At 35.2% G+C, this 15,269-nt stretch overlaps 1 protein-coding gene across 1 annotated transcript; it reads left to right on the top strand.

Annotated features, from left to right (window-relative positions):
* The first annotated feature begins 224 nt into the window (after positions 1-224).
* LOC110929256 (protein CUP-SHAPED COTYLEDON 2) lies at positions 225-2,156 on the top strand. Its single transcript, XM_022172393.2, has 3 exons — positions 225-660; positions 785-1,068; positions 1,415-2,156. Exons 1-3 carry the CDS (start codon positions 474-476, stop codon positions 1,964-1,966), a joined length of 1,023 nt encoding a protein of 340 aa, XP_022028085.1. The 5' UTR covers positions 225-473; the 3' UTR covers positions 1,967-2,156.
* Positions 2,157-15,269: the final 13,113 nt, after the last annotated feature.

Below are 15,269 nucleotides of genomic sequence, written 5' to 3' on the forward strand. Positions count from 1 at the left end.
CCATCAACTTTTAAAAGTTCTTCGGTTTCTGATCATTGTTTGTTGTAGGTCATTTAATGTAATGTAACCTATTCAAACAAAACTTACAAATCTAAACTACTCACTCTTAAAATAATCACCAAGACTTTATATTATATAAAAATAGTGTTACCCATCCTCCTCTCTTTACTTGACTGACAAGATAAATACCCTGCACACTTGTTTCTCACACGCACGCATACTCTTCACACTTACACACTTTCTCTCTAAACCCATATGGATATGATAAGAGCCACGGCAGAGTTGCAGACACGAAAAAAGAACCCTAACTTACTTTTTTATATTTTTTAACTTTTCAATGATATACGGTACAAATATTAATGTCTTGATTCTGTGAGAACACCACCCCAACTCCACCCCCTATATATACACACACTACATTTACACTACATTCCACATCTCCTCACTTTGTTACAAACCCTAAAAACCCTAGTATGGAGTTTTTCAACCAGCATTTTGATCACAACAACGAGGCTTGTTTACCACCTGGTTTCCGGTTTCATCCCACCGATGAAGAACTCATCACTTGCTACCTTTTAAGAAAGGTGCTCGACCGGAGTTTCACCGGTCGAGCATTCGCTGATGTTGATCTCAACAAATGTGAACCGTGGGAGCTTCCACGTATGTTGTGTCATCAATCTTTATAGATTAACATAATATTTTAGGGTTTTTCTAAGAGTTAAAGCTTTAAAGATTGTTATAGTTATTGTTATTTCACATAATGTTTTTAGGGTTTTGTGTACAGAAAGAGCAAAGATGGGGGAGAAAGAGTGGTACTTCTTTAGTCTACGGGACCGGAAGTACCCGACCGGGTTGAGGACGAACCGGGCAACGGAGGCGGGTTACTGGAAAGCGACTGGAAAAGACCGGGAGATCTACAGTTCAAAGACGTCAGCACTTGTGGGGATGAAGAAAACCCTAGTGTTTTACCGAGGTAGGGCACCAAAAGGGGAAAAAAGTAATTGGGTGATGCATGAGTATAGGCTTGAAGGCAAATTTGCTTACCATTTCCTGTCTAAAAGCTCCAAGGTACAAAGCTTGTTACAACTTATTAGCTTTTGGAATTTGCATGGTGTGTTTTTAGTTGTATTTATTGCGGTTTTTTTAACGGTAAAATAGCTATTTTATTGTGATAATTAAAAGTATACATCCTTTGTGTCCGTACAACCTGAATTTAATTAATACAAGAGAAAACCATAAGTTTTAATTAATGATTATTAATTCTTCATTTTGTTATTTCTTTTTAGGGTTACTTTAATTTTTATTTTATTTCGTTACGTTTCTAAACCAGAGAGAGGAGTACGTTTAGCAAAACATTTTTAGCTTGGTTATATTATATTGACTTTACTTTTTTTATTATTTTTTGTTTTATTAGGATGAATGGGTGATATCCCGGGTTTTTAAGAAAAGTGGCGCCGGAGCTATTAGCAGCACCTCTGGCGGCACAGGAAAAAAATGGTTTACCGAAGGTGTAAACTACGGAAAAGAAGCGAGCTCGTCATCGACGGTGTCGGGATCACTCCCACCGCTTCTCGACTCCTCTCTTTACACCTCGGCAACCTCGGCGTACACCAGCGCCCCCGAACACGAAAGCTTCTCCTACGACAGCAACGCCGCCTCAAAAGAGCACGTGCCCTGTTTCTCCACAGCCTCAACCACCAATTTCACCGGCTCACAAACCCTCTTTGACTTCCCGCCGCCGGAGCCGCTGACGTCAGCATTCGAGCCAAAGAACACGTGCTTGTCAGCATTCCCTAGCTTGAGGACATTGCAAGAGAATCTTCAGCTGCCGTTCTTTTACTCCGCTGTGGCTCACGGTGGTGGCGGAGAGACAAGTAACAATGTGACTGGTTCTTCCGGCGAGAATTGGGTGGCGGATAAGCAGAAGCCGGGGCCCACGGAGCTGGACTGTATCTGGAGTTTCTGATCAGAGACGGCGGCTTTAAATGTTGTTTTGTGTTGTGTTTTCGTTATGAAGTGTGGTAGGAAGGAAGCTATTATGTTATGTGTGTCGTACGTTGGTTATTATGTTCTTGTGTTGTGTTACCATTGTACCTGCTATCAAATGTTTTTTTAAGGTTAGTTGTTATTTATGATCATGATTATTAATAGTACAATCTTGCTTAATTATGAAATTTCTGGGCTGAACAATATAATTTTTTTGTCAAAAAATGGCTCAAAGGTGACAATGAGAAGGGGCTGAACAATCTAATTTTTTGTCAATGAAATTTCTGGGCAGAACAATATGGTGTATCTTGGGCATGGATATTGGTTTTCAATTATGAAATTAAATATGATATGTAACAAGTATAATTTGATAATTAATTGTAATAAAAAGTGTTACACAAGATAGTGTCTAATCATGACCATGAAATGTAATGTCATCATATGTAACAATCATATTTTTTAAATAATTATTAGGGTCATCTTTAGTCCTCTAATTTAATTTTGCACATCCTTTTCTTTTCACTTACACTCTTGTATTTCCCTTGTTCATGTGCAAATAATAACACCCTAGTTATAAACAACAAGTAATATCTTATAGTGATGAAATGTTATGTAATAGATTGATTTAATATTTATGTGTTTCTATTTTAAAGTGTAGCAAAAACTAAATTAGTTATCTGGTCAGTTTATGATTCTTATTAATTTAAAAACTAATCAAGATGATATAACCAAGTCGAGCCACTCATTTTGCATCCGAAATTGACTCGCTAAAACATGAATCAAGCCAAACCAAACGATTTTAAATCTAAGATAAGAGTCATTTTGTATTCGAAACTGATTCGCTAAAACATGAATCAAGCCAAACCTAAACGGTTTTAAATCTAAGATAGAGTCTATACTAAAGTTCGAGCACGGATCGCTTACAACAAATATCTAAATATACGTAGTAATAAAATAGACCTTATATATATTGTTAATGTATCCAGATTCAATATATAACAATATAACAGCTATTGAGATTCATTTTCCTTTAAGTTATTTGTATATATTCTAATTCTAATTAATAATATCACTAGCGGAGAAACTACATGGTAAAAATTCATCAAACAAGTAGAGAAAATATGTTATATAAAAAGGTAGAGAAAATATGTTGTATAATTTTTTGATGAAACGTGTTTAAAACATATAATTTAAATATAGAAATAAGAATAAAAGAAAGGCTCCTTTTATTCACCCTTAAATCTTTTTTTTTTTTTTTTTGAACGGACAACGAATCCTTCAAATGGGCTACTGGCGAAATTCACCATATCGGGATACACTCGCCTCCGAACCGGGGAAAACCCTCACTTAAGGCCGAAGCCCGTGAACACTCGCCCGAAGGCGCGACAGTGCGGTGAGGTAGAACCCGTTTAGTTCAAAGATTGAACTAGCGATACTCTTTTTTACTTTATCTCTATATCTACGTATATAGAGAGATATACGAAAGATATGTGTGAATATTAACAACGAGAAAAAAAATCATGAAATGAGGGATGGGTGGACATAAGTTTTGGACATTAAATAGGTAGTTGTGGTAGGTTTAAAATGTTAAAAAGAAAAAGAAAAGAAGAAGAAGAGGGTTAAATTGATGTATTCACATGCAAGCTAGGGGCCTATGGGGAGTAGGGGAAGACTATTATTTATATGATGAGGAGAGGGACATATTTATTTCACTTAAAATATGACCCCACTTCACTTACCCAAATCACCCTACTATACTACCCTTTGATTTTACAACACACACCCACCCAATCTTACTGTGCCTCTGCCTCTGCACCATCCCTCTTATCATTCTGCCCTTCTATATCTTTCTTTTATATTATTATATTACATACACAAACATTTATTTTCTAGGCTGGAAGAAAACCTCAATTTCAAGTTAACTCTTGAAAATAGCTTATTAAAAACAAAATAAATAAATAAATATTTATTCAAAGTTATCATGGCAAATTCTTGTTAACTGCTTTATTATTTTCTATAACAAATATAGCTTTTGTAACAGTTAATATCGTATAAAACCAACACATGCATTTTCTTTTTCTTTAAACAGTTTTATCCAATTTTCGTATATACAGAGTCTACACAAATAATATTAATTTCTTTTGATTGACAAAGGTTACGTTGTTAAATACTAACTCATTATTTTTCAAACATTTACATGTAAAATTATACTAACTTATATCCTTTAACTCTGATTTACCGAGTGAAATCAAAATACTAAAGGTTTAAAAACCTTGTAACTTTGATGTGTATCCGATAATCATCTAGCTTATTTCGGAGCTAGAAAGGCTATAGGCTAAGTCGATTAACTAAGATTCTAGTGGATTAAGCCCACCACTTTGCCTTTGTTTAAGAACCGTAGGTTGGTTCATCATACGATCTTATATGGCTAGAAAAAGAAACACTGCCCACATCAATATTTAAGTTTTTAGAATAGAATGCTTATCCTATAACATTTTGATCTGTTTACAAGTCATTTTTATAAAAAAAAAAACATTTACATCCATGTTTATTTTAAAGGGTTTAATATAATAAAACTATGAAACTGAGTGTAGTAATTTATAAGAAATAAGTAAACAACTTAGTTTTTATAGAATTTGAATTTATGTAGAGAGAGGATATCGTATATCATAAATCCATAATCATAATAATAATAATTATTATTTTAAAACTCAAAAGAGAGGAGTTGCAGGTGAAAATGGCAGGAAAGTAGCTTTTTACAACAGTAGTTGTAAGGCTGGAAGTCCATCATCAAACTTTTCGAAATTTCACTTTACCGTTTTCTCAAATGAAGGCCGTGGGACCCACTTTTGCGCCACGTGTGTCAGACTATATGATACGATCCAGATTTGGGCCGTCGAGTATTGGGCTATAAACGGGCCCTTTTAACACGTATTGTTTGAAGGTTGAAACAGTGTATTTCCATTTATGGGTTGTATCCGGGCCCATTAGTTAGCACGCTGGTTACCACATTTTTGTTTTTTGGTGATCATGAGGATCCGCCCCAAAGTTTCGGGTTTCCACTTTTATTTACTTGTTATTATTATTCTCTGTCAGACAAAATAAAAACAAATTTGCAGACATCAAAAGCCACTCCAGTTGCCCGTAGGATAATTATGTGACTGTCAATCATGTCTTTTTGTTCTAACGTTAATATTATTTTCTGTTTTACTTTTTAAATTTGGTTTTATTCATATTGAAAATGGAATGTTATTAGGTTTGTATGAAGCATTAGTCAATGATGTTATTTTTCCTCTACTGTTTTTGGTCTGTTACGTTTGGTGCTACCGCTGAACCGATGGTTGAGAACAGTCGTGTTGAAGAATTAGCAACTAGTGTGGACCGTCTCATTGAATCCAACCGGACGCCTACTGAATGACTTTGAAGTGAACCGAGTTTAGTAGGTCAAAACTTTACTCAAGGCTAGTTATTGAACCTTTGACGCCCCGATATATATACTTATTTTTACCATGTAATGAAATAATATGACGTTATTTGTAGCATATGAAACGACCAACTACAGATATGAACTCTTAATATAATACTTTGTTTGCCTTTCAGGTTTGATCAATCATTTTTGTTTCTGCACCATCGAGTATGTATATCTAGCGCCATCTTATATATACAAAAGTATTGTTATAGTCGATTTCGTTCCATTTCGGTTACATACATTTTAGACATGATATAGGTAGTTGAGATTTTTCCATTGTGATGAACTTGAGGTTCTTTTGAAATTGTCATACCTAGTGACTCTTCAGGAGTCTCTTATTGGGTTTATTCTCGTGACTCTTCTCATTTATTTCTTATCTCGCATTTCCTTTTGATGATTTTTTTTTTTTTGGAAACAGTTGTTTCAAATATAATTCGCGCATGTTTTAGACTTGTTACAAATCTGATGTCCATCTAGGATAGTAGGATACTGATGTTAAAAGGAGCATCAGTAACCCACTAGCTAGTAAATGTGACTTAGTTACTTTGGTTCATTGCCTAAAAAGTGCTAGATCAAAGTATCTTTCAAAATTTGAGGCAATCCTGCATGTGTGACTCAATATCAGATGATAATTCTTTACGATATATTTCAATTTGGTTGATTATTAACTCACACTATTGCTAGGAAAACTTATTCATGCAAGTAACCAAATTTGAGTCGATTTAGTATATTCGGGAACTCATATCCAACACATTTTCCCAACCTTCCCCGATATCTCAATTATCTGCTTTTATGGTGATGCACCTGAAATATATACCATATATACCGCAAGTTTTGCTTTCATGACAATCGGCTTTGTAACCAACTGAAGTATATTGTTGTAGACATTTTAACAAAAGTGTCAGAACTCAAGAATCAAATGCTTTTATTATGAATACTCAGTATCAAATACAATGATTGAATGAATCTGTCATCACAGATTAACAACGAACAAAGAGTCAAAAGATCTCCAACAGGATGATCAGTACAAGTAATAGACAGGCCCTAGACTCACGAATGTACGTGTGAGAATAAGGGAACAAACTAGAGAGCAGCGAATGATCAACAGGAGAATGAGATGCTCGAATGAATAATCCCTGGAACCTTCTGCCCATTATAAAGGTTAGAACCCTAAACACCAGCTAATCACCAGCTGTCTTTAAACGGCTACAAGCCCAAGCGAAGGAGCCCAGAAGCAAAGCAAGCCCGAGACAAGAGAAGAGCCCAAACTCCAAACCTCACAAAGAAACAAATAAAAAAGGAAATGGATAAGAAAATAAATATGTAAGTATATAAGTAAGTAAAATATATAAATAACAGGCACATTTATACTGGAAATATACTAGAATTTTAACATCCCCCCTCAGTTTAAATGTGCAAATAAATTAGAAAGCCCTAACGACTTACACATTTCAGCATGGGTTTTTGGGAGTAAGCTTTTGGTAAATATGTCAGCTAGCTGATGCTCGGTCTTGACACCTTGAGTTTTGATCAACCCTGATGCAATTTTCTCCCTTAAGAAGAATACATCAACTTCGAAATGCTTTGTTCTGTCGTGAAAGACAGGATTGGCAGCAATGGACAATGCTGCACTGTTATCGCACTTCAACACAACCGGAATATTCAAATCAACATGAAGTTCTCTTAAGATATTCAGCAGCCACAAAACTTCACAAGTGGCACTGCACATGGACCTGTATTCGGCCTCGGCAGAGGACCGAGAAACTACACTTTGTTTTTTGCTTTTCCATGAAACTAAGGATCCACCAAGAAATATGCAGAAACCAGTGACAGACATACGGCTGTCCACGCATTTAGCCCAGTCCGAATCTGCAAATGCAGTTAACTGAAAAGTGTTGCCTTTTGTAAACAGGATCCCAGTCCCAGGTGCACCTTTTAGGTACCTTAAAACTTTGAAAGCAATTTGAGTATGAGCCTCAGTAGGCTTATGCATAAACTGAGATAAATAGTGAACAGAGTAGGCAATATCAGGTCTAGTGTGTGATAGGTAAATAAGTTTACCTATCAGTTTTTGATACTGTGTGACATCAACATGTTTTGAGTTATTTAGGGTATTAGTTAAAACATGATTTTGATCAATGGGACAGCTATTGGGCTTACTACCACTCATCCCATACTCGTTTAACAAATCCATACAATACTTTCTTTGAGAAAGGCAAACCCTGTTATTTGACTTGATTACTTCTATTCCAAGAAAATACTTTAGTAAACCAAGATCTTTGATTAAAAATTATTTTTCAAAAGGTTTTTGATTTTAGTTATCTCCTGTTCACAGTTCCCTGTTAACACAATATCATCAACATACACTAAGAGAACAATAAAGACAGATTTTCGGACTTAATAAACATGGAATGATCACATTTAGATTGCACAAACCCAATTTTGACTAATGTTTGAACAAGCCGCTCATTCCACATGCGTGGGGCTTGTTTTAACCCATATAAAGATTTGTTTAACTTACAAACTTTATTCTGTTGATCAATATGTAACCCATCAGGAAGTGTCATATAGACATCTTCCTTAAGATTACCATAAAGAAAGGCATTATTAACGTCCAGTTGGTATAGGGGCCAGTTGTTTTGAACAGATAGGCTTACAACACATCGAACTGTAACCATTTTGACAACAGGGGAGAATGTTTCCTCAAAGTCAATCCTTTCACGTTGGTTAAACCCCTTAGTAACAAGCCTAGCTTTAAATCTATCTATTTCACCTGTTGACTTATATTTAACTTTGAACACCCATTTACATCCAATAGGTTTAGTACCACTAGGGATATCTACAATATCCCAGGTATTGTTTTTATATAGTGCAGACAATTCTTCATTCATAGCATCAATCCACCTTTTATCTTTAAGAGCTTCTTTATAAGTGTGTGGTTCACTAATTTTATTTATATTGGCAGCAAAACATATATTTTCACTAGGTAGGTTGGAATAATTAACTACTTTATCATAACTATATTTAGCATTGCCAACAATAAAGTCATCAAATCTTTTAGGGGCGGTCAAGGATCTAGAAGATCTTCTAGTGTGAATGATACCCTCAGGAAGGTTTGACTCATCATTTACACTACTAGACTCAGCCCTCACAGGACCAGTTTCATTTCCTAAGGACTCATTACCCTCAGATATGTCATCAGTCCCTGATGACTGCTGAGTATTACTACCCACAGGTGATTCAACCTCATCACTGTGTTGCTGTGTCAGGGTAGTTGAGTCAGTGGTGACCTTCTCTTCATCATTGGGATTTAGGTCACCTGAAAAATCAAAGGTATCAAAAAAATTTAATTGATTTAAGTTGTTTGTACCTTCTAGAACAGAATGTGATTCATTTTTAAAAGGAAATGTTGTTTCATGGAAACTAACATCCCTTGAGAAGATGAATTTTTTCTGTTCTAGACTCCACACCTTATATCCCTTTTTAAAATTAGAATATCCCATAAAAACACATTTTTCAGCTCTTTCTTCAAGTTTATCAGGGTTATTTAAGATAGTGAAATAGCAAAGACAACCAAAGATTTTCAAGTGATCAAGAGAAGGTTTGAAACCAAACAATTTTTCATAAGGAGAACACCCATGCAACACAGAAGAGGGAAGCCTGTTAATTAAGTAAGATGCTGTAAGAACACATTCAGACCAGAACCTAAGTGGGACATTAGATTGAAATAGCAGAGCTCTAGCAATATTCAACAAGTGTCTATGTTTCCTTTCCACAATACCATTTTGTTGTGGAGTATAGGTGCAGGAGGTTTGATGGATGATACCTTTTAGTTTAACAAAAGCGGTCATTTGAGAGTTGGTGAACTCAGATCCATTATCACTCCTAAACACTTTGATGTTGACTTCAAATTGAGTTTTAACAAGATTGTAAAAACTTTCTATATTTTCAAAAACTTCTGACTTATGTTTCATTAGATAAACCCAAACGGATCTGGTGAAATCATCTACAATAGTAAGGAAGTATTTGTATCCTTCTACACTAGTGACCTTGTAGGGACCCCAAACATCTAAGTGAATGAGGTCTCCAATCTTAGATGATTGATGGTCACTGAGAGGGAAGGGGGACCTATGTTGTTTAGCCTTGTGACATATATCACAAGGGTTGGAAATAGATTCAGATTTAAGTTGAAGAACCTTTAACACTTGTTCAGCTGGATGACCCAGCCTGGAATGCCAGAGCTTTGCTTTTTCAGCCATGCTTAGACAAGAAAAACTAGAACTTAGAGAGTTACCACATAAATATAAACCCTCAGTCTGTTTACCAGTCACCAGTGTTTTCTTTAAGCATGAATCCTGAATATAGCAAGAGTTTTCATCAAACACAACCTTAAGCTTATTGTCTTTGGCTAGCTTATACACACAGATAAGGTTCACACAATATTCAGGAACAACAAACACATCTTTTAGAATAACAGAGTCAGAAAGTTTGAAGTATCCAATTTGTGTGACTTTAGCATCAGTACCATTGGGATGCTTAACAGTTATATTATATTCAGAAACATCAACAAGATTGAACATATTCTCACTAGACATAACCATATGCTGGTTTGCACCAGAATCAATAATCCAGTTTTGTTTTTGTGAAGAGAATAGTTTTGAGTTGAAACAGAAAATATTTTTATATTCAGAGAAGGAATTGAAGCATTTACCTCCTACATTGGACTTATTTGTGTCCTCTGTTTTATTCTCATTAAGCAAACCTAGCAACTTAGAAAATTGATCAGCAGTCAAGGAGTTCAAAGAATTTTTATCATTGACAACATTATTCATAGAAGAACCAGTACCACTACTAGCAGCATTGTTTGACCTAGCCCACTGTGAACTGCTTTGAGTAGGTTTTGGTCTATAGTTTGGAGAATAACCATGTAGTTCAAAACATTTATCAACTGTATGTCCAATCTTGTTACAATGAGAGCATTTTAGATTTGGGTTGAGAACTTTATTGAATTTTTTCTTGTTATCATTGAAATTGTTAGATTTAGTAGCAAATCCTACATTGGGAATTTTAGAAGAACTGTTAGAACCTCTATGAGATTCTTCTCTAGAGATGATAGAAAAGGCAGTTTTGATAGTTGGTAAAGGGTCCCTTGTCAACAGATTGGTTCTAACAGGTTGATTAATGTCATCTAACCCCATTAAAAATTGCATAAGTTTGATTAATTGACTGAACTCATTGAATTTAGTAGAGGCATTGCAGGTGCAAGAAGGCAGTTGTAGCATAGCATCAAATTGTTTCCAGATAGTGTTGATTTTATGATAATACTCAGACACACTAGATCCATTTTGACTAACAGAGTTGATTTTTTGATATAAGCTAAACACAACTGACCCATCAACTTTATCATAAGTATCTTTCAAATCATCCCACACTTCTGAGGCAAGTTTAGAACAGACTTGACCGACATATAATTCATCAGAGACAGAGTTCAGAATCCAGGTGAGCACACTAGAATTACATCGATCCCACTGACTAGCAAGAACATCATTGTCTTTAGATTTACTACAAGTTCCATCAATGAAGCCTAGTTTATTTTTAGCCATTAGAGCAAGTTTCATAGCATTAGACCAGACCACATAATTCTCAGTCCCTTTTAGTTTTATGCTAACAATTGTGAGCCCACTAGAGTCACTAGCATGAAGATATAATGGGTCACTAGCATCTAACTTACTAACCAAGGTCACAGCAGATTCAGTTTTATCAGGCATAATGACAAGAAAGGAAATACAGAACAGGACAGATAATAAACAGATAAGCAATCAAGGCACCAAACAAATAAGCAATCAAAGTACCAAACAGACACCGGCGAAGCCTGGACAGAGGTCCGATCAGAGGTTCATCACTCAAGGTGCCTCCGCAGACAATGACCAGGGAGCCACAACTCAATAGTCCAAACCAGACAAATGCAACAGAGTGAACCCTCTCTGTGTCCCAATAATCAAACCGGTCTTGCCTAAAACCCGGTATCAAGGATGCCTAGACTCAAGGCACAGTGATGCAAGACAAAAAATTAAAGAGATAAAGAAAGGAACAATCTCACAGCGGGTGCAAAGTACTCCAGCAGACGAAGGCTTGTAACCTTCACTTAGGGTTACAAGCATTTGATCAGAAAACCAATACAGGTCCTGTTAGTTTGCTCGAAGAGGGACTAACGAGGGCCTTCTTCGAGGAACAGAGCAGAACCAAAAATACCAAACCCTAGAAATTAGGGTTTTAATCACAGCAGCAGGAAGAGAAGGGGAACACCGTGGTTTGAAGCCGGCAGACACACAGACTACCAGGACCTCAAGTTAACCGGAAACCCTAGGTTGATTCACAGAGAATCAGACCTTCAAGAGAAGCAGCGGAAGAACACCAGAGCACCGATTCAACCTCGAAGCTCTGATACCATGTCAGAACTCAAGAATCAAATGCTTTTATTATGAATACTCAGTATCAAATACAATGATTGAATGAATCTGTCATCACAGATTAACAACGAACAAATAGTCAAAAGATCTCCAACAGGATGATCAGTACAAGTAATAGACAGGCCCTAGACTCACGAATGTACGTGTGAGAATAAGGGAACAAACTAGAGAGCAGCGAATGATCAACAGGAGAATGAGATGCTCGACTAAATAATCCCTGGAACCTTCTGCCCATTATAAAGGTTAGAACCCTAAACACCAGCTAATCACCAGCTGTCTTTAAACGACTACAAAGCCAAGCGAAGGAGCCCAGAAACAAAGCAAGCCCGAGACAAGAGAAGAGCCCAAACTCCAAACCTCACAAAGAAACAAATAAAAAAGGAAATGGATAAGAAAATAAAATATGTAAGTAAGTAAAATATATAAATAACAGGCACATTTATACTGGAAATATACTAGAATTTTAACAAAAAGCAAATTTGTGAATGAACTCGAGTTTTATAATCAACACCCTTATTCCAATAAATCATAAAAGTTGAGAAGCAAATTCACTAACATTTCCAAGATGAATATGATAACATGGAAAATGTGCACAAAATTTCATTAGCTAAGCCACTAATCACATAATTTTATTTTTCCAACTTTGATGACTATTTAAACTATGTATACATTTAAGACTATAATGAAGGATGTACATGCCTACATGATCTTGTACTTACTTTATTTTGTGACGAGTGAATAGTTAGTGTCGCTTTATAACAAGTAACGTATCTAAAATCATTAGATTGAAAATGCTTCTAGTTCTTCTATAAACTTTTCACTGACCTGATATGATCTGCTTATACAGTCCATGAACTTTTGATTTAAGGCCAATTAAATCCTATATTTTGTTTTTCACAATTAAATCAAGTACTCACATTAACCTATATTTACCTATTTTTATATGTTCTTGTGGGCTTATTGGTAAAGTTTCATGTAATATTTAGTCGTACTAGATGATTACCTCAACCACATACTTGGATTTGTATAAAACTACTCAAAAAGGTTATATAAGATTTTTTTTTAACTTTTTACAAATAAACATGCCATTATTTTATATTAAAGGAATTGCTTGGAAGAATATTTCATATGGAAACTGAAAATTCTTCCGACCGACCATGAGAATTCGTGACTCTTTTCGAGTTTGAAAAACGTACCCTTAGGCCTTAAAGAAATTGGGTATTAGGCTCACTAAAGGTGTATAATGGGCTAATAACTAATCTAAATCATAAGAATAATTTTGTAAGTGGACTGTTTGTATGGATATGCCCTATTAATTTTTTTTACATATGCATATCGTGGTTTTTTTTTTTCTAAATAATGTGACATTCGAAATATCAAGCCTTGGCCGATGGTCCTCCCCGCCCACCCCTCAGGGCCGCCCCCGAGTCTTCCATCTGTCTGTTCGGTATCTTGATACTCGATATATACAACTTAATCAAAGACTCAATCATTTGGGAGTTAGCACAATTAAAAGCATGGCTAAAAAGTTGAAATTGATCAAATTTTGTTATTCATTCGTGTGGTTTAGGAGTAAAGGTAGAAACAATCCAACATTTGCAATTTAAAAAAAAAATAAAAAAATCCAATTTGGTGTATTCTATAATGATCAATTTCAGTCAAATAAATTTGTAAAATACTTAAACTAAAAACCAACCAAATTTTCATCGAAGACAATTGCTGCCAGAAGGCCCACGACTTGACTAAAAATCAGTTGTGCATGTGGTGTTGTTTGATTGTCATTTTTTTGAAAATTTGATTTTTGTACTCTATATTTTTTTCACACTTAAACTATCATCTTGCTCATGCTAATAATGTGTTATTAGTTATATATTATTATGACAGCGTCGTGTCTAACTGCTCTCTAAATCGTTCACATCCATCAGATCGTGTTGAAATTAAATATTGACCGTTTAAATGCACCATTTTAGTTGCTTTACCGTCATTTATCGCTAGTTTTTGTAGCGCATGTAAGATGTGTTATATTTTCATTTGCCTTTGGTTTTAAATTATTCGACTTATTATGTTACCAGCATCAAATAATGTTTATGTGGCCTATTTACTTGCAAAATATGTTTCTACTTTTGTGATTCAGGTTGTGGAGATGAACTGTTGGATCAGTTCTGTTTAGGCATAATGGAAAACATGAAAACATACCTGATTGCAGCAGTACAGGTCAGCAGAGAATCCAGATGTGAAACGTAGCAATAAGGTCTGACATGATTGTCATCTTGATCTGGTTCCTCCTTAGGGTGCAATCTAATGATGGTGATGATGAGAACCGATAAAGGGTAATCGGCTATGGAGAGGAGGTTGATTGATGTTATGTGAATTAGTTAGGTTATGTGTCTAACCCTAGAACCTCAACATAAGTCTCCTTATATATGCACCCAGGAGGAAACCCTAATTAGTTAATAATGGTAATAAGGCCCATCAACAATTACCAACTAATTATTTAATGGATTGTTATATATTTTGATCCATATAATGTAAATGATTATAATGGTCATATATAAATAAATATATTATTTATTTATTCTTACATTCTCCCACTTGCCCGAGTAATCATTTACTATGAGTATTAGATAAGCCTGATCAGGAGTTAACACTCATTTTAGCCTTAAACAAGTACTATAGCAGAGAAATACAGCCGTTGAATCATTATGCGACTCAGGACCCTCATTAATCATACTATAGCCTTAATTTAAAACCTAATCGTCATGATCAAAATACGCATAAGCCCTTTGTTTGATTTGTAACTTTATTTGTCTATATGCCATTATGTCGACTTGACATATTCTTAGAGACGTACAAAATCAAACTGATGAGGAAAATTAACTAATACTTAGTCATTCATAGTACGATATGCAGTTGAGCATGGCCATTAATTAATACCCGTCTATGAGCTCTCTTAATAAGACTTATGGGTAATAGCCCTTCAGTTATAGGATCCTTAAGCATATCATGAATGTATTCGATACAAAACTTAGTTTCCTCAATTCGTTCATAAACGAATAATTAATTGCGTATCGAAATTTAATGCAGCACCTCTTGAACTGTTATTGTTCAAGGAGTTATGGTAGCTGACTTTATCACACTAATTCTTCAAAACATTAATTATATGGAGTTAATAAACTTATGAGTCTACTGATAAATTTCCAACAACATTTAGTGACTATATTATGTCGTTATAACTTAGGTTGTTGATATCAGTCCATTATGACTCCTCCATGAGATAGGTTTTGTCTGCTGACATAAGGATGTACCCGAAATTACATTTTGTCATCTTTGAATATTACAAAGTT

Source organism: Helianthus annuus, chromosome 11, assembly GCF_002127325.2.
Source record: "Helianthus annuus cultivar XRQ/B chromosome 11, HanXRQr2.0-SUNRISE, whole genome shotgun sequence".
In the NCBI taxonomy this organism is placed as follows: Eukaryota; Viridiplantae; Streptophyta; class Magnoliopsida; order Asterales; family Asteraceae; genus Helianthus; species Helianthus annuus.